The sequence below is a fragment of the Phyllostomus hastatus genome, unplaced genomic scaffold (assembly GCF_019186645.2).
Source record: "Phyllostomus hastatus isolate PE091 unplaced genomic scaffold, TTU_PhHast_1.1 phas_scaffold_501, whole genome shotgun sequence".
In the NCBI taxonomy this organism is placed as follows: domain Eukaryota; kingdom Metazoa; phylum Chordata; class Mammalia; order Chiroptera; family Phyllostomidae; genus Phyllostomus; species Phyllostomus hastatus.
Genome location: NW_025334033.1, coordinates 24016625 through 24042963, shown reverse-complemented (window position 1 = coordinate 24042963; position 26339 = coordinate 24016625). Strand labels below are relative to the sequence as shown.

Genomic DNA, 26339 nt, shown 5'->3' with positions numbered 1-26339 from the left:
CTATGGCAGACAGACAGACACACTAACTAGAAAACCTGAGTTCTAAGTAGCAGGAGACCCCTCAAAAGCAAAAGATGTTTACATCGGATGTTTCTTTTGAACACTGCCTTAGTCTTTGGCACATCCTTCCCCCACCGCCCTTCCTCTACTCTACCCTGTCCTGCACAATCCCCCTCGCCACCACCACCTTCTCTCTCCTTCTTCTCAAAGAAAAAGCTTTTGGTTTCTTTCTCTTTCAAAGGGTTTTTACAAACATTTTTTATTAGCTTGATGTCAGCTTAAATATTATTAATCCTTTCTTCTGTTTTAATCTTTTCTGGTAATTTTAAAAGATTAGTAGAATGTTCCTTTATTTTTGTTATTTCTTTCTTAATGACGAAGACTTTTTTTAGTACAGTATTTTCTTTGTCCATAGTTTGGGTGTGGCGTGTTTTCTTTTTTATTGCTTTAATTTCAGTTTTGGATTCCTCTTTGATCTAAGGATTAGTTAGAATTGTGTCTCTTCATTTTCAAGCTATGTGTTTCTCATCATTTTTATTACTTATTTCTAATTGTATTGGATTATGACTAAAATACGGTCTGTAATATATTTAATATTTTGAATGTATTAAAATTTGCTTTGTGACAAAGACTGATTTTTTAAAATGTTCCATCCAAAATCTATTTGAGGAACAGAAGTTTCAAAATTGTCTATTCAATTGACTTTGCAGATTCTATTATTCATTTTTTCTAGATCTTATTTATTTTTGTCTACTGAATCTCTGCAGCTTAAAGGAGGTATTATAAATTCTTTTACTATAAAGTATTTTCATCAATTTCTCACACTTTTAATACTTTTAATCTGTATGTAGCTGCCATTGAATTTGGCACATATGCATTTACAATCAGTGGCCATAACCATTATATAATAACCTTCATTATATGATTTAGTGCTTTTACTATTGTTTCCTCTCACCAAATAGTAACAGTGCTACTAAGCTTTATAAATAACAAAGCAAACACCTGCTTGATTGAACTGTGCACCATGCACCATTTTAGGTGCCTCAGGTGTGTGAACTCATTTAACCCCCACGACGCTCTGTGAAGGAGGCACTGTTATCACCCCCATTTCCCTGCAATGAAACCCCCAAGCAGTTGGGGAACCTGCCCAAAGCCACAGAGAAAAAGTGACCGAGCTAGGATTTGAACCAGAACTGTGCTCTCATCATGATACCAGGCTGCTTTGTCTCCATTTGTCCCTTCATCTCACTTTATATTTTCAGTTTACATTGCTTTTAGTTGTTCTTGTTTCCTTTCTCCTTTCCCTTATTTTGATGAGTTTAGTTGGGTTATGGTTTATTGCCCCTCCTCCGCTGGTGTACTGGGACACGCCCCTGAACCCTGTGGTTCCACGACTGGTCACCTTCCTTTCTTCCACGCTCAAAACCACATGCACGTCCACTCCAGGCTCCAACCCTGTACGGCGCCCCCTCCCCTCGACTTGGGACACACCATGGTACGTCTTCACGTCCACCCTCCTTTGTCCTCTTTTACTCTACCACCCCAGATGACTTACTTGGAAGGATTTTACTTTTCTCCCCTCTTGCCCTTCCCCCACCCCACTAGGCTTTGCTAAAATAACTCGATACTTCCAGTTGGGCTATAATTAGGATTTTGCCTGTAGAGTGTCTCTGCTGGGTCAATAAGTTTTTAGCACTTCTGTTACCCAGTCCCAGGCATTTCTCAATATCCAGTTACATGAAATGATGCAAGGCTGACTGACGGCCTCTGTGCTTCTCCTCTCCATTTTCCCCTGTCGTGGGGTCTCTGTGCAGACTACAGTGTTTGGGTTAGAGTCCTTTCTCTAGCATTTTCCTCAGATCCGGACACTTGGACACAAGATTCTGAATCGCTGCCATGTCAGTAATCGCCTTCCCCGCTCCCTGAAGGAGAAGGGGTAAACTGAAAGGGTATAGAATTATTGACTTAAAGACCTTTGCTCCCAGTGAATGTCAAGACTGACAGGAAGTCTGATGCTGCTTCCTCCATAAGTATCTTGGCTCCTTAACAGCTAGAAGCTTATAAGATTTTTTTCTTCATCTTCAGAGTTCAAGAATTTTATCAGAACGTACCTAATTGCAGCACGTTCTCTCTCTCTCAGATCAATTCTACCTGGAACTCAGCGAACTTTTCAATCAATCTGTATTCTCATATATTTTTTCAACTCAGGTAAATTCTCTTCTCTGTAACTATTTTTCCTTCTCCATCTGCTTCTTTGTCTCATTCTGGTGCTCGTATTATTCCTAGACTGGGTGTCCTTGATCCGACCTTCAAGTCTTGTATCTTTTCCCCCATTGTTCCGCTCTTTGTATTTGGTTCTAATGTTTCAACCATTTTTTCTACTTTGTCTTGTGGGCAACTAATTCAGTTCTTAAAAGTAACGATCCTTGTTTCTAGTTCATCTACTGACTTTAAAAAAATTAAGTTCACAGAAGAAATTAAATGCTGTACACAGATGTCCTTAAGTGCCTTATTATAGTTAGCTGGGGCTACTTCAGCAAAATACCAGACTGAGTGCTTTATGAACAATGCACAGGTATTTCTCATAGTTCTGAAGGCTGGAAAGTCTGAGACCAGGATGCCAGCACGGGCCCATTGTAAGGATGGCCCTCTTCCTGGTTTGCACACACCTGCCTTCTTGCTGTGCCCTCCCACGACAGAGACAGCTCTGGTCTCCTTCCTCTTAGAAAAGCCCCATGCTCACGACCATTTAAATCTCATTACCACCCAAGGGCCCCACCTCCAAATGCCCTTGCACTGCGGGCTAGGGCTTCAACATGTGAATTTGGGGAGTGACACAAGCATTCAGTTCATAACATGTCCTAATCATTTCTCATTCAAGGTCCACCTGTTTCTTATTTTATTCGGGCCTGTTCTACAGGCTGTGCTTATTCTTCCTCCTCTGGCTGCTGGGCCCCCTTAGGTATGGTTTCTTTTTGTTCTACGATCATTGGAATGAGATTAAGTAGGTGGTCCTGGGTGTAGTGGAAGGAGCTTATGGACTGGAGGGGCAGCCAGGGAGAGCCTGCGTCCAGTTGAGGTGCCAGAAGGAAGCCTCTCTGTGTCTTGCCCTCCGTAGCCCTCCCTGCCTGGAGGTAGTGGGGACACAGCCCACCTCTACAACCCCTTTTTACCCCCCCTCCCCCTCCACTGAGCACATAGGGCAAGGCAGTGAGACCTGCCTACCCTCTGACTCCGAAACCGCAGTGTCCAGGACCTCACTTCCAGGCTCTCCCAGGCTAGGCCTCTGCAGACTCCCCCCAGCCTTCCTGCCTGTCTAGCCCAGCTGTGCAGGAAGGTGGCTCCGGAACTGGTAACAGTGGAGGAAGGCACAATAAGTCACCTTCCTATTACCTCCTGCACCAATCTAGGGTTTCTTTTTTTATTATTATTAAAGATTTTATTTATTTTTAGAGAGAGGGGAAGGGAAGGAGAAAAAGAAAGATAGAAACATCATTGTGTGGTTGCCTCTCATGTGCCCCCCACTGGAGACCCAGCCTGCAACCCAGGCATGTGTCCTAGACTGGGAATTGAACCAGCAACCCTCTGATTCACAGTCCCATGCTCAATCCACTGAGCTACACCAGCCAGGGAACCAATCTAGGGTTTCTTAAGGATAGATTCATGTCCATCTGCTTGTTACTATTTATTTCTAGAACTGTGATGATTTCTAATACACTGAAAATTTGCAGTCCAGTGTGCAAATGAACCAGAAAGCCCTATTAGACAATATAATTATGCTATAATATAAGTAAACTCTTTTGTGTTCCCTTTTCTTAACTGTTTTTGAATATAACATACATGCAGAAAAGTACACTTGCATACATTGTTCAGAGTTTTCTAACTTTCTGGTGAAAAGCAGAAATTAGGATGTGAGGATTCTGTGTTTTTCTTATTGGAAACCTGGGGGGCTGGCCACTGTAGATGGAGTGACAATGACAATAAAAAAATTTTCCCTGAAAGGAATTTGAAACTGCTAGACCTGTTATTTGCTGCAATTTCCATCTTTTTCTGAATGAACCTGCTCTATTAAGAAGAATGCAAGCTAGTTACAATCACCTGTGAATGGCAAAACGTTAGTCATCCCAACATACTCTTGCAAAACAACTTCAGATGTGACTAATCTGGTTCTGACACTCTCCCACTGATGAGAAGGCGCTGGTGTGCACTCTCTTTTAATAGGAAGTAACACTCCTTAGTTATAGTTAACAAAAAGTAATACTTACTTTTTTATATGTAATGCTTCCGAACCTTTGTTTATAATAAGGCTTAAGGCCAGTGGTTCTCAGATATCTTTGGGGTACATAAGGATGCCTTAGGTGGCTTGTTAAACACACAGCCCCAGGACCCACTCCCAGAGAGCCGAAACTAGGGAATGGGCCCAGACACGAAGTTACGGTCCACAGACCACTCCCGGGGAAACATCGCACTGGACACGGGGGAAATGACAACGGCTCTGACCAATCATTTCATCTGAGTTGTTTCTCTATCTAAAAACCACTAAGCAAAAAAAAATTAACAGTAATTCGCAACGGAGAACCAAAGAGAAAAACAAAAACCAACCACATTAAACAACACATTCTTTTTAAAAGTACCCACTTTCTAGTAAGCAAGGGAACAGGACATAAAAATCATAACCCAGAAGGCACCCCCGCAGTGCGGTGCTGACAGGCGGCAGGATGCACCTGCGTGGGGACCACCTTGTGCGGTGCCCACCTTGTGCGGTGCTCTGTGCTTTCTTCCGCTGCGATCCTGAAGCTGCTCTAAAAAGAAAGTCTATGGGGAGGGGTGGGTGGGCTAGAATGGGAGTAAAAGGGAGAAAACTGTACTTGAACAATGATTAAAATGAAAAAAATAGAAAAAAAAAGAAGGTCTACGAAAATTAAAAATTAGAAAACCATGCCATTTTCATCTATTAAACAAGCAACTGTTTTTAATTTATAATACTAAAATATCTATCACACATGGAAAATGCACTTCCTAATACAAGTTTTCCACAGCATGATTCCTCAAAATATATTCGTAATGTTCATAACCTGTGACCCTGCAATGCTAGTCCTTGTAATTAATTTGAAGGGAAATGGTAAGAAAAAATGACAAAAAATGTAAACACCAAAACGCCTCTCGAGAATGATCCACATACCATGTATTTTACAAGGTACTGACGCAGCACATTATTATACAACTGGTAAGAGGTTAATGTAGGGCTTTACAAAACACAAGGGGAAATGTGCACAACTTAATATTAAGCAAAAAGAAAGGATACAAAATAAATATGCAGCATGTTCCAGTTGCTGTAAGATGTATAGAAAATAATACTAGAATATTAACATTTTGTTTCTCTCTAGAGTGGGATTATGGTACATTCCTCCTTTCTGAATTTTCTATAGTGAGTTTACAATACTTTTATGTCCAGGGAGAGGAAAAGTGTGTGTGTGTGTTTTAATGCTTACACATAAGAAAAGCCATTTACTTTCAGATGAATAAGATACTGTGTTAGAAGTGCTTTCTTTGAATAATACAAAAAAGAATTATATCTGACCTTAACACAATATTCACACTACTGAAAAGTTGTGAAAATAGAAAGCATTAGAGAGTTTACTGTTTAAAGGGATTCTATGATGAAGCCTTAGGAAGCAATCCCTCTGTAAAGCTTAATTTGTCATTTTGGAACAATATATCATCATGATGTGTTTACTCAGTATGTCATCAACTCTCCATTATTTTTGGTCCAATTCAAGAAACTGTTTCTGCATGCCTACTATGTGCTGTGCATCAGGCCTGCCTTCGGAGAGCTCAGCTGCAGCAGGAAAGACTAAAGGATGGTAAGGGGGTGGCCTAAACCCCCTACAGTAACATTTCACACCAGCAGAGAGGAGAGGTCAGCCACCTTGAAAAAAGGATATCCCAAGTCTTCATTTATTTTCCCTAAGATATGACCTGTCTTTAAAGAAGCTCCCTTCCCAAAGGCAGTAGAGAATGGCACCCCAGTGTGGGTCCCACAGCACCGCAGCATGCTGTTTGTGTGAAGGACCCCGCTGGAACCTCACCCACCCAGGCAGGCGAGCACTGCCTAGGAATGACCAGGAAAGAAACAGTTCTCTGTGATTCTCCTTCTCCAACTTCTCCTACATATGAGGATTTAGAAATGAAAGTATAACTCCAATATTACTTGGAGAAAGGCCCAACTCCTACAGGGAAGGGCCTCATAAGATGGTAACCCTACATGGCTTTTTAATCTTCCCACCGGGGCTGAGAACTCCCTGGAGCTCCAGCCACATATATCAAATTGCCTTTTTGGCATTTTTACCTGAACATTCGATGGGGCCCTAGAACTTGCCCAGAGCTAAACACTAGTCTTTCTGCCTCCAACATGGGGAAGTTCCATCAGCTCTATCTGCAAAACAGATCCAGAACCATCATCCACTTCTCTCCAAGTTCAAGGTCACTCCCTCAACCCAAGCTGCAGTCCCCTCAACCCCGAACTGCCATGGTGGACCCCAGCCCAGCCTCCTGCCTCCATTCTTGCTCCCCTATAATCCCTTCTCATGTAGTAGCCAGGGCTTTTTGGAACACAAGGGCAAGAAATTTTCTGTTTTATCCACAATTATTTCCTTGGCACAAAGAGTGTAAATGAATTCAATTCCTTTGCTTAAAAATAAATCATGGCTTTCCATTTCCAAATTCCCAATTTCCCATGATAGTCTTCAAGGCTAATGACACGATACCCAGTCCCACTGGCCCTCCTTCTGCTCCTCAAACATTCCCAACTTCTTCCTGTTTATGGCCTTGGAATCTGCAGTTCCCTCTTCCTGGAATGTTCTCTTCCCCCTGTGTCTCCTCCCCAACACCTTGGCTCAGCTGGTGCCTTCTGTAATTCTAGTCTCAGTTCACATCACCTTGTATCCCTACCATGCTTCCTAAAATAGCCACACAATCACTCTCCAAGTATTATCTTATCAGAGCCCTTGACTTAGGCTGAAATCACCTTGGTTACTTAGCATGTACTCCTGTGAAATCTGCTAGAATGCACAGCAAGCCTAAGAGCGTCCTTGTACATCTGGGTCCCTACTGCAGCCCCAGTGCCTCAAGCAATGCCTGGCTCCCAGCGGGTGGCTGAGTGATTTATCAGTTAATTTAACTTCATGTTCCAGGATTTGGTTTTCCACATTGAAGCCTCAGAGACTATAGCTAGTTGGTGCCTGCAGGTGATCAGTTCTGCAAAAATGAAGTTAGACAAGCTAAAATGTACGGAGATGAGGGCTGACACCGAAATACCACTTAGTTAATGTACTGCAATACATTGAAAACATTCTATCAACAGAACTGAACAAATACTCAAATTCCATTCAATTCACTGTCTTCACCCCCTAGAGTCAAGCCACGTGACAAGCCAAGTCTAGTGGGGAGAGTTAAAACAAAATGAATTTGGATAATGTAATGGTTAATTACATGTCAACTTGCTGAGCCATGGCATGCTCAGATAGCTGGTTAAACAGTATTTCTGGATGTGTCAGTGAGGATGTTTCTGGAAGAGATTAGCATTTGAATAGGTGAACTGAGTAAACTAGAGGGCCCTCCTCAAAGTGAGCAGGTGTAGAGCCCGAATAGAACAAAAAGGGGGAAGAAGCTGGAATTCGATTTCTGCCCAACTGAGCTGGGACATCAATTTTCTCTTGCCCTCAGCACTCCTGGTTCTCAGGCCTTCACACCTGGGCTGGAATGTACACTCTTAGCTCTCTGGCTCTCAGGCCTTCAAACTGTTACACCACCAGTTTTCCTGGGTCTCCAGCTTGCAGATGACAGTCTCCATAATCATATGAGCCAATACCTTATAATAAATAAGTTATATGTAAAATTATATATGTGTGTGTATACACACACATGCAGTTTGCACAACACCAATGTAGCCTGGGAGCTAAGGAGAGTGGCCTGGAGTGTGCATGCACAGACAATGACTACTTCACTGTACTAGACAATGGGGGTGGTAGACACCATTGAGTGAGCATGTGTACTGTGTGGTTGTCACATTCAAAATGACTGAATACAGCAACAAATCTGCATCAGATTTTGCATTAAGCTTTTACATTCCTCTGCAGAAACTATTCAGATTCAGAAGGCTGCAGCTATGGGCAACTGGTGATTGGCAGCTTCATCACAATAATGTACCCACTCATGCATCACATCTCATGCAGAGTTTTTTGCGAAACGTCAAATCACCCAGGTGACTCAGCCCCGCTACAGCCCCGATTCGGTGCCCTGCGACTTCTGACTTTTCCCCAAACTAAAATCACCTTTGAAAGAAGAGATTTCAGACCATCGATGAGATTCAGGAAAATATGATGGGGTGGCTGATGACAATTGTGAGAACTGTGTGAGGTCCCAAGGTGCCTACTTTGAAGGGGACTGAGGCATCATTGTCCTGTGTACAATGTTTCTTGTATCTTCTTCAATAAATGTCTTTTTTTTATATTACATGGCTGGATACCTTCTGGACAGACCATATATATATATATAATTGGTTTTGTTTCTCTGGAGGCCTATGACTAATACAGAGGATAATCACCAAAGTCCCTCTGCTGGTATACCTGTTCCCATGTGACAAAATCACTGAGCTACTAAGCTGCAGGTCAAAATCCTCTCTGTAGGTAAAATGCATGAAGTCCAGTACCCAAGACTCTCTCCGCCCTGACAGTGCTAGCTGTACAGTTTCTCATCTGTCCATCCTTGTCCATACCTCTCTTTTGACATGTGGATAAAGACTAACTCCATACTCATCACTTAAGTCCAGAAAGCCCATTTGTAAATTATTAAACTAACAAAACTAGATATAATCTAGTCAGTTAGATGAAGGCGTCATACAGTTTCCCTTAACCCAACGAGGTCAAAGCCAATACCCCAAGCCAGTGGACTTTACAAAGCATGGGAACCAGGAGTAAGTCTGCAGATTCTAACCAGCCAGGTAATGGACCCCACCGCCTAGTTCCCCCAAAACACAGTAAAAGCTCTAAGGGGACATGCGGTCCCCAACACTTCCCCAACCATCAAACTGGTGTGGAAGGGAAAGCTTGCCACCACCAAAAGGGCCATGGACTGATTGCTCACTTGGACTTGGCTTCCAGGGATTGATGAGTCGGTATGGGTAACCCAGACATGCAAAATTCAAAGTTGACTACATCACCTCTTCTAAATTTAACATGATGATAATAATTTGTGGAAAGTTTCTGAGGAATAATTAATAACATACTTCATATCACAAGGCAAACTGCCAGCAGAGATAATGGGTGGGAATGTATTTTTTTTAAGATTTTATTTATTTTTAGAGAGAGGGAGAAAGAGAGGAAGAGAAACATCAGTGTGTGATTGCCTCTTGTGCACCCACTACTGGGGGCCTGGCCAGCAACCCAGGCATGTGCCCTGACTAGGAATTGAACCAGCAACCCTTTGGTTCATAGGCCGGAGCTCAATCTACTGGGCCTCACCAGCCAGGGCATGGGTAGGAATGTATTTAAAGAATATAGACTTTCATTCAACATTTATCAAGCACCTGTGGTATACTAGTACACAAGAGTCTTCTGTTTTGACACGGAATCTGTTGATATGACATGGGCAATAATTACAGGGTTTTGGAAAGGCCAAGGACCCTGGAGGCATTAATTAATGTGCATTTATTGAGCTCCTACTATGTGCTAAATACTGGTAGGTGCTAAAATAGAAAAATTAAGACTCAGCTCTAGTTCTTGAAGATCACACAGACCAGTGGTTTAATCATACATTTTACTATTCTTCCTGTGTGTAAGTGTGTTCAGAGCCATGTGGTAGAGAATCAGAAAGACTTATCTAGGCAGATTTACCAAGATGCAGTATTAACATTAACTTAATTTGACTAGCTCTATCAGGAGCCTGGGGTGAGCTTTGTTTGTTAAGACTGGCTTCAGTTTTAGTGCGGTAATACAAAATTGCCTGCAGAGACAGATTTTTATTAAAAAGTACCCAGTAAAATTTTACTGAGTGAACTAAAAAATATATGTGAAATTATTTTTATAAGTAATAAGTAATAACTAATAAAAATAATTTTAGAACCAGGTAATTTACAGAAGAAATTCATTAAGAATCTACAGACAACAAAACAAATAAGCAAAATATAACCTAAGACACTGAAATAGAGAACAGGCTGACAGTGACCAGAGGGGAGAGGGGAGGGAATTTCACAGGAATTTCAGGGGAAAAGGGGAAGGGTTTACAGGAACAAGTATAAAGGACACATGGACAAAAACTAGGGGGGGTGGAAATGGGAGGGAGATGGGGAGGGATGGGCTGGGATGGGAGTAAAGGACAGAAAACTGGACTTGAACAACAATTAAAATAAAATTTAAAAAAAGAAAAAACATTTCCAAGATAACAGTAAAAAAAAAGAATCTACAGACAAAAAAAATACACTTTTCACCTCATTTAAATACAGTTTGAATATCACATCTCTTTGCTTTAAATATGCATATATTACATTTGTATAAATGCACCTTCCCAATTTTATATTACTTATGAATAAAGACTTTCTTTTTAGTACTTTTAAATTTTACTCTACAATAAATAAATAAAATTTTAATCTACACCATGATTTCATTTAAAAAAAAATTGGCTACAGACAATGTTGCAGTTTTGATGTTTCATCAAGCACCCTAATTTTGGTTATGTTTGAATAAACATACTCAGGCTTATAATATATATAAAACCATATAATTAGTTTTTCACATCAGAGTCTACTATTCTCCCAAGTTTCCTTCTGTTACTTTATAATAATGTAGAGTTACTACCAGTCATAAAAGTAAATACTCATATGTGCAAATTTTTTACCAGAGTTAGATTTTACTCAGTTTTCCTTTCTACAATGGAAATCAGCTTTTCATTTGCAAAATTGCACACTGCAAAAATTATATGTAAATGAAAAAAGTGTTGTCTAGTTAAGGCAAGAATAATCATTACATAAAATGTGTTTCAGATGGAAAAACAGCAGATTTGAAATTACTTTAAAACTTGCTGCATTGTAAACTGTTTAAAAGTCATCTTAAAGAAACACATTAAAGAAAAATTGTATTCAAAACACAATTAACCCTGACTGGTGTGGCTCAGTTGGTTGGGCATCCTCCTGCAAAGTGGAAGGTCGCAGGTTCGAGTCCCAGTCAGGACACACGCCTGGGTTGTCAGTCCCATCCTTGGTCAGGGTATGTATGACAGGCAACTGATCAATGCTTCTCTCCCTCTCTTTCTCCCTGCCTTCCCCCTTTCTTTAAAATAAATACATACAATCTTTAAAAAAAACACAACTTAAAGAAAAATAATGAGCAAAAGCCTATACAACTGATGACTTTGGATCTCTAGGTATGTTTGCTAATGACTCAAATTATCTATGTTGTTCAATGATGTCACATTAAAATAATGACAGGTCAGGGAAGAACTTAGTGAGATCTAAAACTAAAGTTACCTAGTTTTGTGAAGGAATTCTTCCTGAAGGGGAAGAAATACTCAGAAAGCAAAGAATGGCTAAACAGCCCTGCTTGTCACATTTGGGAGTTGGTTACCTAAGGTCAGGTTTCTAGAAGAGCTTCCAGAAGGCAAAGTAGAAAAGTGAAAAGAGCATATTGTTAGAATTTAATCATCTAGGCTTAGTCTCAGCACTGCCCCTTCTTGGCCTTGAGACCTCAAACAAGTCGCTTCATTTGCCTGGGCCTCTGATGCCTCATCTGAAAAGGAACACAGTTTGCACAGATGACCTCAGGGTCTCTCTCCTCTAGTCCTTTATGCTACCAGCAAATATGCCATTGGCCTCACTCTGAATTGTGCATGCATTCACTTAATAAGCATTCGTGGCACTTACCTTGTACTGGACGATGCAAAGAGAAGTAAGACAAGGTCCCTTTCTTTCTGAAGAACTCACACTCTATCAAGGGAAACAGACTCATAAAGAAAAAATGTGCACCTTCTTCAGTAAATGCTAGCATAACAGTGATGAATACATCAAGGGAAAGGGAACTGAGGCAAGGGAGGAACAGGCAGGGGTGGCTTCCTGGAATGAAGAAACTGTTAAACAGCATTGAGGGTTCAGCCAAAGCTGGAAATTATTTATTTAAAATAGTTCTGATTGTTGGATTAGGGCACAGTAGCTACCAAAGGGGAAATTGTTCCTCAGAGTCCATAGTTGTAGCTCAAGCACTAGCATCTCTTCTGCTGACAAAAAAACAAAAAAAAATCAAGTCTAGGCTTTTCTAGGGTAGAAAAGTAAAATTACACTTTGCTTTTACCTGAGGGCAGTAATACCAGCATAAACTGGCTCCAGTCTCCAGTCTGTCTACCACCCACAGCAAATGCTGGGCATGGGAAGAATGGGGAGGCCACATGATTTTCTAAGATGAAACATCGGGGTACTTGTATTTTTTTAAAGATTTTATTTATTTATTTATTTATTTATTTATTTATTTATTTATTAAAAGATTTTATTTATTTATTTATTTTTAGAGAGGGAAGGGAGGGAGATAGAGAGAGAGAGAGAAACGTCAATGGGTGGTTGCTGGGGGTCATGGCCTGCAACCCAGGCATGTACCCTGGGTGGGAATTGAACCTGCGACACTTTGGTTCACAGCCCACACTCAATCCACTGAGCTACACCAGCCAGAGCTATTTATTTATTTTTAGAGAGAGGGGAAGGGAGGGAGAAAGAGAGGGAGAGAAACATCAGTGTGTGGTTACCTCACAAGTACCCCCAACCAGGGATCTGGCCTGCAACCAAGGCACATGCCCTGGCTGGGAATCAAACTGCCGACCCTGAGGTTCGCAGGTCAGCACTCAGTCCACTGCACCACATCAGCCAGGGCGGAGTGTTTGTATTTTTTTATGACACACTTCTTTGCTATTGGTTGAGAAAATGGGAACATGAGAATCATTATTTATTTATCTTTTTATCCTCACCTGAGAACATTTTTTTCATTGCTTTTAGAGAAAGAGGAAGGAAGAAAAAGAGAAAAATATTGATTCAGAGAGAAACATTGATTGATTGCCCACCTCACACACCTGGACTGGGGATCAGGGATCAAACCCACAACCCAGGCATGTGCCCTGACTGGGAATTGAACCCTCAAGCCTTCTGTTATGGAGCCACACCAACCAGAGCAGAATTATTTATCCCTAAGCACTTTGATTTTATCTATCTCCCTCTCTAGATTTATTTGGGTGTGGGAGGGCTGACAACCTCCTAAACTATCTCTAACCCCTTTCAACATGAAATGTTTAACTCGGGGTTATTCAGTTTTGTGAAGGAGCCAACTTGGGGTTGGCAGGTGATTCAACCTCTGAGATAAAATTGCTTTAGCATTCAAATGTAGAACTGGGAAGAGCATTGTAAATATAGACACATACCTTCCAAAAACAAGTAAATTATCTCTGGCAATTTCTTAAATTTTCTATGCTCCCTCTGATATCATTAGAGCTCTTTGGTTGTAGGCAATTGAACCTGACTCTGGCTACCTCTGGGGGGGAAATGGAATTTATGGAAGGATATAGGGGAGACGTGCACACAATCAACAGGGCAGCTGGGGATCCCAACTGAGAAGACACCAAAGGCATTTCCTAGGGTCCAGGCAGCAAAACCACTGGCCAGCATCCCTTGGGCACAGCTGCTGCAGGGAAGACTCTGCTCAGGTGTCAAGCTCTGGGATGTGAGCATCTCCATGTTCTAGCCTGAGTTATGAACTCCAGTCCTCTTTAGCTAAAAAGGTGATAAGGCACCTTGACTAGTAGCCATCCAGTCTGTATCCAATGAAAGAAAAGTAAATCCCAAAAGGAACTCAAATTGCTGTGACCAAAAGAAATCAGAATGGATGCCACCAGTCTCCAAAGCAACAAAGACCTGCTATGTGCCATTAACAGCAAACATATAGCCCTTTAAACATCATAAGAAGTACAGACCAGAAGCTTTAGAATCCTAAAGACAAATGAACTTCAATTAGGGTACAGGTCTGAGTGAATCTCAATCCTTACTAAGGATACATGAGAATCTCAAAGAAGAGTGAAACTTAGCGAACATGTGGTAGACCAGGACCTTACTTACGCATAAGCTAAATGAAAAGTATGAAAAAAGAAATTACCTATGCAAACAGTAGCCATAAAAGAGCTAGGTAGCTATATTAACATCAGACAAAATGGACTTTAAGACAAGAGATACTACTTGAGACAGAGAGAGAGATTTTATGATAAAAGGGTCAACATATCAGGAAGATATATACAACAATAAATGTACAGGTGGGGCAAGAGTAGGGTTACAGTTGAGTATGCAAAACACAGAGTTCATTCTTGTATTATTACTTATTAATTATCGTACTGCTTTCTACATTAACTGTAAACTTATTTTTGCTCCACTCTGTTCATGCACCTAACAACAGAGCTTCCTAATACTGACAGAACTGAAAGCAAAAATAAGGCAATTCAATAAAGAGAGCTGGAGATTTCGATAACTGAGAGAACAAGAGTCTTAATAAATTCAAAGAGATTAAAAACATACAAAGTATATTATCTGCCCATATGCAATTAAATTAGAGATCCAAAACCACAACAGAAATAAACTTGGGGAAACCCTCAAGCATTGGAAATTAAACAAGAGATTTCTAAATAACACATGAGCGAAAAATGGAATCACAAGGGGAGTTTTGGAATATCTTCAACTGTCTGAAAACAAAAACACAACATATCAAAATTCATGGGAAGCAGCTAAAGCAGTGCTTAGAGTATACTTGATAGCTTTAAACATTGTGATCAGAAAAAAAGATCTCAAACCAATTACCTAAGTTTGTACCTTAAGAAACTAAAATAAGAAAAGCAGAACCCTGGCTGGTATGGCTCAGTGGTTTGAGCATGGGCTGTGAACCGAAGGGTTGTCAGTTTGATTCCCAGTCAGGGCACATGCCTGGGTTGCAGGCCAGGTCCCCAGTTGGGGGCCACATGAGAGGCAACCACACATTGATGTTTCTCTCCCTCTCTTTCTCCTTCCCTTCCCCTCTCTAAAAATAAATAAATAAAATCTTAAAAAAAATAAAATAAGAAAAGCAAACTTAATCAAAGCAAGCAGGAAAAAAGGAAATAATATGGAGTTGAAACCAACAGAGTAGAAAACAGACAAACAATAGAAAAATTTAATAAAACCAAGAGTTGGCCTTTGTAATGACAAAGACCCAATATTATTCATTAAAATAGCAATTCTCCTCAAATTGGTCTATATATTCAAAGCAATTTCTGTCAAAATCTCAGCATGGAAATTTTTCTATGGAAATTGACAAGCTGATCTTAAAATTTACATGAAAGTGCAAAGGACCTAGAATAGCCAAAATAATTTTGAAAAGAAGAACAAAGTTGAAGGACTTAAACTACCTGATTTCAAAATGTCCTCTAAAGCTAGAAATTAAGGCAAAGTGCTATCAGCACAGGAAAACCATACAGATCAATGAAATCCAGAATTAAACCCCTATATTTTATGGTCACTTGACTTTCAACAAAAGGACAAATGGGAAAATGATAGATTTTCCTTGGCTACCCATATGAAAAAAAATTAACTTAGTCCTTTACCTTACTTCATACATGAAAATGACCACAAACTGGATCATGGAATGTAAAGAACTAAAACTAAAACTTGAGAAGAAAATAGGACAATATCTTTGCAGCTCTAGGTTATGCAAATGGTTCTTAAGACACAAGACTAAAAGTACAAACTACAAAAGAAAAAAGCTGATAAGTTGGGCATCATTAAAATTTTTAAATTTTGCATTTCAGAAGACATGATTAGGAAAATAAAAATATAAGTCACAGAATGGGAGAAATATTTGCAAATCATGTATCTGATAAGGGACTTGTATTTAGACTATCTATGAAACTTTTACAACTGAATAATAAGACAAATAACCCAACTTACAAATGGATTCTAACACATGCTACAACATGGATGAAACTTGAACACATGCTAAGTGAAATAAACCAGTTACAAAGGGACAACACTATATAATTCCACTTACATGACATATCTAGAATAAGCAAATTCACAGAGCCAGAGAGTAGGATAGAGGTTACCTGGGGCTGTGGGAAGTGTGGAACGGGAAGTTATGGTTAACTGGTACAGAGTTTCTGTTTGGGATGATCAAAACCTTTGGGAAATGGATAGTGGTGATGTGAATGTAATTAATGTCACTCAATTGTATACTTAAAAATGGCAACAATGGTAAATATCTTAGCACAATAAAATTTTTTTTTTAAATTTAAACATTTATTTTATTTCTGGAATGGGGTGAAGGGTATTTGGGAGAGCGCGGCAGAACCGGGCGCTCCGGCCACCGAGGCGGGACGAAGGGGGCTGGCCTGTGGCTCACCGCCCCCTCCCCTCTCCCCTCCAGGCCCAGCAGCTTTCTCCTTGCTTGCACTTGGAAGAGGCACCCAAGAGGTGTCTTTTACCCACCCCATCTCCAGGTTTTCTCTTTTCTCCACGCGGCGAGCCAGAGGCCCCGAAACTTTGAGTTTCTGCAGCCCTCCTATTTATTGTGTGACTGCTCCGAGGAGAAAGAACGTCTGTTTGCCGCGGCTGCCTCCGTCCGGCATAAAAAATTTATTTAAAAAAATAGGCAGCAGACTTGAGTACACATTTCACCAGATAAGACACACATATGATCAGTAAGCACATGAAGAGGTGCCGAAGATTATTAGTCACTGGGAAAGTTCAAATGCAAACCACACTAAATTACCACTGCACAGCCACTATGGCGATGATGATAATTAAAAAAGACAGATAATACCAAGTGTCGGTGAGATGTGGAAAAACTGGAAACCTCGTACATTACTGGTGAATTGTAAAATATTATAGCCACTTTGTTGAATTGTTCTGTTGTATTTTAAAAAGTTAAACATAAGCTTACTGTAAGACCTGGCAATTCTATTTCTAGTAATTTACCCAAGAGAAATGAAAACACGTGCCCACACACAGACTTGCACACCAGGATTCACAGCAGGTTCATTCATAACAGCTAAAAACTGGAAACAGTGCAAATGCCCACTGAGGAAGGAAGGGACAAACAGAAGGTGGTATATCCATACAATAGGATACCACTCAGTTACAGAAAGAACATTCTAGAACATGGCTGAATCTCAAAAAGAGTATGCCGAGTGAAAGAAGCCAGATGCAGAAGATTTCATAAGATTTCACTTACATAAAATTTCCAGAAAAGACAAACTTATAGAGACAGAAAGCAGATTGGTGGTTGCTTGGGGTTTGGGTGGAGGTGGGAATTGACAGGCTTATATAAATTTGGGGTTGTGATAGAAATGTTCAAAAACTAAATGGCATTGATGGACATAAAATTCTATAAATTTACTAAAAGTCACTGAGTTGTACACTTACAATGGGTGAATTTTTGTAGCTTTTAAATTATACGTCAATAAGGCTGTTAAATACATGTGTCCATGCATACATCCTTGTACATTCATACACACATACCTGACACCAAAAAAGGAGGCTTAATTTCTGAAGCATAATTAAGACACAGTCTCTGTGACTTGAAACAAAGGTTTTCCTTAATCTAGTCAATACACTTTTTATTCACATATTTTAAAACATCACGTGAAGGATATTAATATTGTCCAGTGATGAAAGCCCATGCCCTAAGTGATTTTAAGGTTTCTGAACAAAATTGTGTAACCCCTGTGATTGCTCAATAAATAGCAGTAAATTCACAAATTCTAAAATTAGACAATATTTGCCTTTCATTGAGCTTATTGCAGAGAAAAAGAAAACAATAAAAGAGAAGTGGGAAAAGCAATTCAAATCTCTAGGTTGTTTGAGTGATAAACTATGTAATCATCAAGACCTAGAAACATTTAATCAGAAGAGCAAAGGCTGACCTAGTAATTGATTTAATAGCCGTCTTCAACAATATGAAGGGTTCTTGCAGGGAAACAATTTGACTAGTGCTTCTCTCTCCACTGAGAGCCAAACAAAACAAAGTGATTTAATAATCAGCCAGGCAAATTTAGATTAAACAGAAATAACACTGACAGTACATGCCACCAAATACTGGAATAAATTTAACCAGGATATTTGTTTGAGCTGTTTCCTTGGCGATCATTAAGAATAGTCAAGACAGACAGCTTCAGTCAGAAGGCATCACTGCCTGGGAGTTGGCAGTTGGACCGGGCAACCTCCTGCTGGGGAACAACTAGTGTGTGGGAAGGAGCCCAGGGCACCAGATTCACGCACCAGACTCATGCACCAGACTTACACACCTTACTTACCTCGATATCCCGATTAAGTTGCTTCACTATGGCAGTTATGTTTCTGATGTGCTCCTCCAAGAAAAGCCTGGCCAAGCGGTCACCTCCCCCTTTGTTTTGCATTTTCTGCAAACTGTTGACGATGTCATCTTTAATTCGGAAGGCATGCTCCACGAGGGCTGCTGTCGTCTTCTCGTGGCAGAGGATCCTGTCTTCCAGCTGCTCCATGAGGCTCACAGAAGAGTAGGGTGCCATGGTCAGGGACTGGCTGTGTCGGGGCATGGTTCTAACTCGCCTGCAGAAAGGAGCCACATCACCAGGGTTGTGAATTAGGGGAAAGGTCATGTTTAAAGCCAGGTTCAAGACTTCCCAGAGAAGAAAATGCAAATTATCTATCCCAACAAGCTAAACAAGGTTTCAGGCAGGGTTTCTACCCCAAAGAATTTTCTTCATGAGCTAGGCAGCATTTTTAAACAATCGTACTCAGAGAGTAAAGTATGCTGGTAGCAGGTTCCATGACCTTCAAAAGCAAGAGGCTGGCGGAGTTGGGCACACTCAGCAGTCTTCCCAATGTAAGCTGTGTTATCAGGATCAACCTTATGAACAAAATCTCCTGACATTCCCTCCTCCTTCCACCCCCTGAAGCAGGGTTACAAACCCAAATATCTACAAGGGTCAGGCAGGTGATGTAAATGAGTGAAGCACATTATGTGTGAGGCAATAGGGAGTGGTGGGGACTTTGGAGAACTGGAAAGAGCATCCCTCAATGGCAGGGAGCCAGAATTCAGCTCCACCCATGACTGACCATCTGGGAATATCAGGTCCATTTTTCCAGACCATCTGATATTTCAAAGAGAGTCAGAAAATCCAGACTTGTACGTGAAATCACCTGATTTTTTGTGTGTTAACAACTCATTTAAAAAGTATTTAAGATGGTGCAGATCAAACAATGTACTTCCATGAGCAATATTGGCCTATGGACACCCAACTTGCAACTTCTGATTTAAAAGGATTAGCAGGGACATCAGCCCCTGAAGTCTCCGGAATTATATTTCACTGCTGACCAAAAGAACACCTGTACTGTAGGGCTACTGTGAAATCCTCGCCACTAATGGTCGTGGAGCCGTCCACAGTACACTACAAACTGAGAGCTGGAAAGGACACATAGCAATACTGCTCTTGCCAGTGAACAAAACCATTCTTGGATAATTTAACAGCAGTAAGGCTTCATTTATAATGACCATCACACCCACTAGCAGCCCTCATGGGATGGGTGAAAAGAAAAAGTATACCTTAGATGCATATTTTCCATATATTATACCTTTCCTTGGTGACAAGAGAAGGAAATACAGTACTCCGTCGGGCCATTTTTCTTTTTAATAATTCACATCTGTTGAAAAAAAGTAAGTGTTATATTATTTAACAGTTTATAACCAGAACTTAAATGATCTCTAAAGCATATTACTAGGTTACTAAGTGAATCATAAATTATGCTGGCACACTGATCAGTTATATTATTAAAGACTTTACATCTTATATATGAAAGAAACAGAAAATGTTTCCAAATAAGGAGAGAAGAATTAAGCAAAATCAAATTGCTCCTGAAATGAATGTTGCTCAGCCTTATGCGACACAGACCAACAAGGACTGCTAAATGTAGGCTCCTGAGGTCTCCGTGCCCTGTATCTGTGTCAAGCCTCAGAAGTTGCTTTTACAAAAACATGACAGTTTTCTTTAACAGGTTTATTCAATCTTTTACATCTCTGTAGAAATTACAGAAAACTTCCTTAGTAGATAGATCACAACAAATTTAGTAAATTATACAGCAAAATAAAAGCACTTCTTTCTAAATTAATCTTAAATAAAAAACAATATAGCCCTGGCTGGTGTGACTCAGTGTACTGAGCACTGGCCTGCAAACTAAAGGGTTGCTGGTTCGATTCCCAGTCAGGGCACATGTCTGGGTTGCGGGCCAGGTCCCCAGCAGGGGGCGTGTGAGAGGCAACCATGTATTGATGTTTCCCTCTCTCCCTCCCTAACCCTCTGTCTAAAAATAAATAAATAAAATCTTAATAGAAAACAATATATAGTCAGTAGGCTCTGATTTGAAGAAATCTGTCTATTCAATAAGAGAATAATATTCTTCATTAAACTTTATTATAAGGTATAATCATTCATATTGCATCTTACATATAAGGAACATTTACTTGATCATCACAATGCATTAGAAATCTGAACAAAACTGGAGGGGTTTAAAAATATTTCATTACTTAGGTTTCTCAATACTGTTGCTAATTGCCTTAAAACAATGAATGCCTAGTAACTGTGATCTAATTCAGTAATTAGTTCTCATTTAGACTCTGGATTCAGAAAGCATTTCTGATTGAAACAATTGTTTTGGCATCATCTCTCCAGTGTGTTATTTTTAGTTTTGCAATGTGAACATTTCACTTTCCTAGACACAGAACTTTAAATTTAAACAAATTACATTTAAGAAAAGTGATTCATGCTAAACAAGCTATGATGCCAAAAAAGTTCTTTAGTAAGGATAATGATTTCTGCCATTTAGACTACCTAAAATTAGGACAGTGTGGAAGATGTTAATATTCAGGATCATATAATCTTTATAAATTTAAAGCTGTAAAATATCTTAGATGAAATGTTAACCTACAGAATAAACCAACCTAAGAAACATTTATTTGGTTCTGTAGCCAAGTAATCTAAACAGGTAAGACAAAATTCCCTCCCTCAAGGGCTTCCCAGCCTACAGAGAAAGGTAGACATCTAAGCCGATCAAGAAACAATGCAGGGAGTGGCCTAGGAATAACAAGGACAACAACAAACACAGGAAGGAAACACTGATGGGAAAAGACACATGGTGTACATGTACACCATGTTTAGTGCAGTGTTACTCACAACAGCCGAAATATGGAAGCAACCTAAGCGTCCATTGATAGATGAATGGATCAAGAAAATGTGCTGTACACATACAGTGAAATTTCACTCAGCCATAGTAAAGAATGAAATCTTGCCACTTGCAACAACACAAATGGACATCAAGGGTATTATGCTAAGAGACATACACAGGCAGAGACAATTACCATATGATCTCGCTTATATTTTGGATCTAAAAACAAAACTTAAAACAAACAAAAGAACAGAAAACCAAGCTCAGAGATACAGAGAACAGGTTGGTGGTTGCCAGAGGCAGGGTTTGGTGGGTACGAAATTGGTGAAAGTGGTCAAAAGGTTCAAACTTCCAGTCACCCAATAAGTAAGCCATGGGGATGTGATGCACAGCATGGTGACTGCAGCGAACAACACTGCATTCTTTTTTGAAAGTTGCTAAGAAAGTAAATCTTAAAAGTTCTCATCATCACACAAAAATACTCTTATAATAACACCTGCTGTCAACTAGATTTACTGTGGTGATTTTGCAATGTATACAACTATGAAATTATTATGTTGTATACCTGAAACTAATAATATCAAATGTCAATTATACCTCTACTAAAAAAGCTTAACATTAAAAAACACACGGGGAAGAAAAAGAGAGGCTTCATTTTTCTTGGTTAGCAGCTAGATTGGGGAAGCACTGATAAGAATAAGATTTTCCAAAGCACGGAGCAGAGAGATTGTTCCACACTTTTTCTCCTCCACACTCCAACACTGACTGCCTCCACTTCCTTCACTCTCAGCACACTCTGACCTAACCCACTGCTCAGCCTCATCCTTGGCCACTCTTACCAATTCGCCTCCTCCAGTCAACTTTAACCCTCCCCCTGTCACTCCACCCACCACGGTCCTTGAACACACCATGCACGTTGCTGCCATCAGACCTTTGCCTATGAACTTGAACAGAAGTGCCCTTCCCATCTCCACCTGCCTAGAAAACTCGTATACATCCTGTAAGGCCCCACCCACCCCTCAATCCAATAAAATGACTCCCTCGTTTGTATTTCTTCAGCTCCTTATTCTGTCCATTATATACTACTCATAATGTGTCATCATTTTTAACTGTTCAGCAATCCATCTTTCCTACCAAACCAAATACTTAGTAAGGGTACCTTTCAAATCTTAATTGACATAGGGCTGACCTAGAGGACCACACACATGTTTGTAAGAGCATGATTAGTGTCCCTGGACCAGAAATTGCAGCAATGAAGGCATTGAGCAATACGGCTTCATTTAAAAGCATGGTTCTTTACTGAGACTGCACACCAAGTATTAACACTGAATATAGTATCTGTGCATGAAGGGAGACTTTTGGAATTCCCTTTCATCCACCTGCAGTTATCCTGCCTGAGCTGCAGAAGCCCAGCCACACCAGCTTTCTGACAAAGGAGCCTATCCACCACTCATTGTAGGACACTGCCTTTCAATAACAAACTTTCCTATTACCAAGTGTTATGCACTTTCTGTGCTAGGAAATGCCAGGTGACATGAGTTCACAACACACACTCTGGTCTGTTCAGAATTGGTGCCCTTTCTCATGAATGTTTACCTGTGAGGTCGCTTGGTTGGTTAGTCTCATGATTCTTGGCCAGAATGATGGGATCTGTATGGCAGATGAATAAGGATCAGAAACAACTAAGTCGCTGAATTAAATAACCTCAAAGATCATTTCCAGATCTTCCCATTGTCCATTCTGGATCACCGGCCTGAGGTGGTTGGCTCCTGTACATTTATAAATCTGGGCTCTAGCAGTGAGTCTACAGCATTTTTAGGCAGGTCTTGGATGCATACTATTGATTGTGCCATGTCTCACTGTTATAATATCAATCTCCAGTTCATGAGTTTAAAAAATTGGAGGAAATTAGGGGAAGAGACAGGGAGGTAAAGCAGGGAAAATAATTGAAAGAAATAAGAAAAAGTAAAAATCATAATTGCCCTAAATATGCAACATGTCAGTGAAACCTCAGGGAAATGCTATTACCTATATTATTTGTGATTATGAGGATTCTGAGATATATATGAATATATATATATTTAAAGAGAGAGGGGAAGGGAAGGAGAAAGAGAGGGAGAGAAACATCAATGTGTGGTTGCCTCTCCAGCACCCCTTAACTGGGGACCTGGCCCGCAACCCAGGCATGTGCCCTAACTGGGAATCACACCGCAATCCTTTGGTTCACAGGCCTGCACTCAATCCACTGAGCTACACCAGCCAGATATATGAATATATTTTAATGACAAAAGGAGACATTAATGTCAACCAATTATTGTATTTTATAAGTAAATGACACTGGGCAGAAATACCTATGGTATCATTTTAGAGTAAAGATACATGAATTTAATAAATTAAAATGATGATTTTTACTGAAAAATTAAATCCAACCATGTACAAATTAAGTTAGTTTCTCAGTTCACTATTAAAATACAGTGCTGATATGTTCTGATGAGTGTCAGAATAGAAAAGTAGGCAAAGCATTTATGAATAAAGTGGTTGTAATTTAGTGGTGGGGGTAAAAAGCCTATTTCCTTATACTTAAAAATAGAGTGAAAGGAGAGAGGGCGGAGAACAGTTGCAAGTTTGTGTAGACAACAGGTGGGAGTCCTCTAACTTAATCTCTAATGCCAAGCTCTGGCCTCTGGGCTCTGACCTGGGGCAGCGAGGAGCCATCAGGGACTTGTGAGACCCAAGCTGCCAGAGTGTCTGGGGCAAGCAGAAGTCAGAAGAGGGGAGAGGTGGCGGTGGCAGATGCTCCATAAGGGATTCGGCTAGCAGAGGGATGGGACAGGGTCTGGGGAGGAGGAGGGGCTGAGAGGTCCCCTGAGTTTCTTAATTTCTCTTTCCCCAACTCTTTTCTGGCTCTTGTCCCTCACCTCTCTCAATCTTCTCTCCAATTTCCTTCTTCTTTTCCGACCACTAATGACTCTCCACTCATTTTCCTTTGCTAGTTTCCTTTCCTTCAATTTCCATTTTCACTATCCATTTCCCCTCCCTGTACTGTCCCCCCTTTCCCTCTTTCTCTCTATCTCTTTCCACAACTACAGTCCAATATACTATTTTATCTTGAACACATGGGTGGTGGGGCCAGAAAGGCACTTGTTTGAATCTTGACTTCCCCATCAACTCTGTGATCCTAGCAGGCTGGCCTCAGTGAGTCAAGCTGCAGACCATGTAAATAATAGCTGCTCACTCTTACAGAGTGTTTACCCTGGGTTAGGCACTCATGGGGATCATTTACTTGCATTAACTGAATTCATCCTCACAACCATTTGTGAAGGGACAACTCTTATTATCTCCCTTTCACCAGAGCAAACCAGGACTTAGGGATGTTCAACTGGCTTATCATCACGTGGCCAGGAAGGAACAGCACTAGGCATTGCCCACAGGGAGGCCGTGGGGGAGCCAGACAGGGTCTGGCCTTGGGGCACTGGGTACACTTCCGTGAGAGCTGGGCCCCTTCCCTTCCTTGGTTAATCACACCTAACAATAGAAAATATATCTATTTTTAAAAATAAAACTTTACATAGAAGGTCTAGCAAATAGTATTCCTTTGCTTAAAGAGCTACAATATTGTTTATTGTGTGGGGTTAGTGAGGAAATTATTAGGTACTTGTTGTAACCCTTCCATCTGGCAAAGCTGCTCCTCCTGGAGTCAGTGTGTGCTGAGGGGACAGACGGACTGAAATGATGCTATTGTCACTTGCATTTTTTTAAGGCAGAGAATATACTTAAAATAAAAAAACCCAAAGCTTTGCAACACACACATTTTATGTGAAGAAATTTGGAGCATTTAAGAAACTCCTTTAGCCCTGGCTGGTGTAGCTCAGTGGATTGAGCACGGGCTGCAAACCAAAGCATCGCAGGTTCGATTCCCAGTCAGGGCACATGCCTGGGTTGCAGGCCACGGCCCTCAGCAACCACACATTGATGTTTCTCTCTCTCTCTTTCTCCCTCCCTTCCCTCTCTAAAAATAAATACATTTTAAAAATCTTAAGAAAAAAGAAAAGAAATATTTTTAAAAAAGAAACTCCTTTTATTAAATTGAAAAATGCTTTGTGTGATTAAAAAGTAATATATTACATTTTAGCCTCTACATAAAGGTGTAGAATAAAGTGAAAACCACCATTCAGAAATTCCTGATGTTTATATCAATTTACATTTTTAAGATCTCTCTTTAGGATACACATAATTTTCTTTTTTAAAATGTAAGTATCAGCGGTACACAATATTATATTAGTCACATTAGTTTCAGCTATGTGACATTTTTATACCTTACAATGTCATCACCCCACTAATTTTAGTTATCATCTGTCACTGTGCAAACTTGCAATATTATTGACTACATTCCTCTTCACCTTTTTCACCTATCACCCTACCCCTTATAATTTTTTTTGAAAAAAAAATGAAACCACACTCTATACTATGTATACCTTGAATTTCTTAATTGACACTATATTGTAAATATCTTTCCATGTTGATATTACATCATGACTTTAATGCCTGCATAATATTCCACTGTATGAACACACCATAACTGTTAGGCAGCTCCTGACAGACGTTTCCACTGAAATGCTATTTATAATCATGGTTTAGTCCAACTTTTTGGACTCTTATTTTCCTTCCCTTTGTTCTATGAAATGAACACCAATAATACAAAAAGTTAGTGGGGCAGATGGCAAGACTGTGACAATGAAATCTGAAGAATTAAAAGGGATGATGTCAGCAGATCCGTAAGAATGATCCAAGATACTGCGGGGACTCACAACTAAAACGAGGCAAACAGCACACTTGTGGTTCCTGGTTCAGAGTCAGTCTCTGGCTCCACACTGCAAACTCCACAGTAGCTATACTGTCCACAGCTGTGTCCCAAACACCTGGCAACTGGTAGCTGATCAATACATGTTTCCTGGATAAATGAATCTTAAAGAGACATGACTGAAATGAAGTCATTTTATAACATTGAATTTAACCAAATGAGTTATATTCTGACTAGAGAATGAATGTGCAACCAGAGAGGGAGATGGTATGCACAGCATGTCTAGTAAAAGCAGAG

General features: G+C 40.2%; 1 protein-coding gene across 13 annotated transcripts in view; it reads right to left on the bottom strand.

Moving 5' to 3' along the window:
• FAM81A (family with sequence similarity 81 member A) overlaps positions 1-26339 on the bottom strand; it is a 72221-nt gene that overhangs the window by 29012 nt on the left and 16870 nt on the right. For 5 of the 13 annotated variants that reach the window (XM_045823897.1, XM_045823895.1, XM_045823893.1 and 2 more), the window contains exons 2-3: positions 19626-19723; positions 18355-18628 (exon numbers count right to left, since the gene is read on the bottom strand). In XM_045823897.1, coding sequence (XP_045679853.1) covers positions 18355-18628; positions 19626-19645 — 294 coding nt within the window. In that variant the 5' untranslated portion in view covers positions 19646-19723. Of the gene's footprint in view, positions 1-18354; positions 18629-19625; positions 19724-22837; positions 22892-26049; positions 26160-26339 lie in introns of those variants that run through there. The other 8 variants (XM_045823890.1, XM_045823886.1, XM_045823887.1 and 5 more) reach the window with 4 other exon arrangements.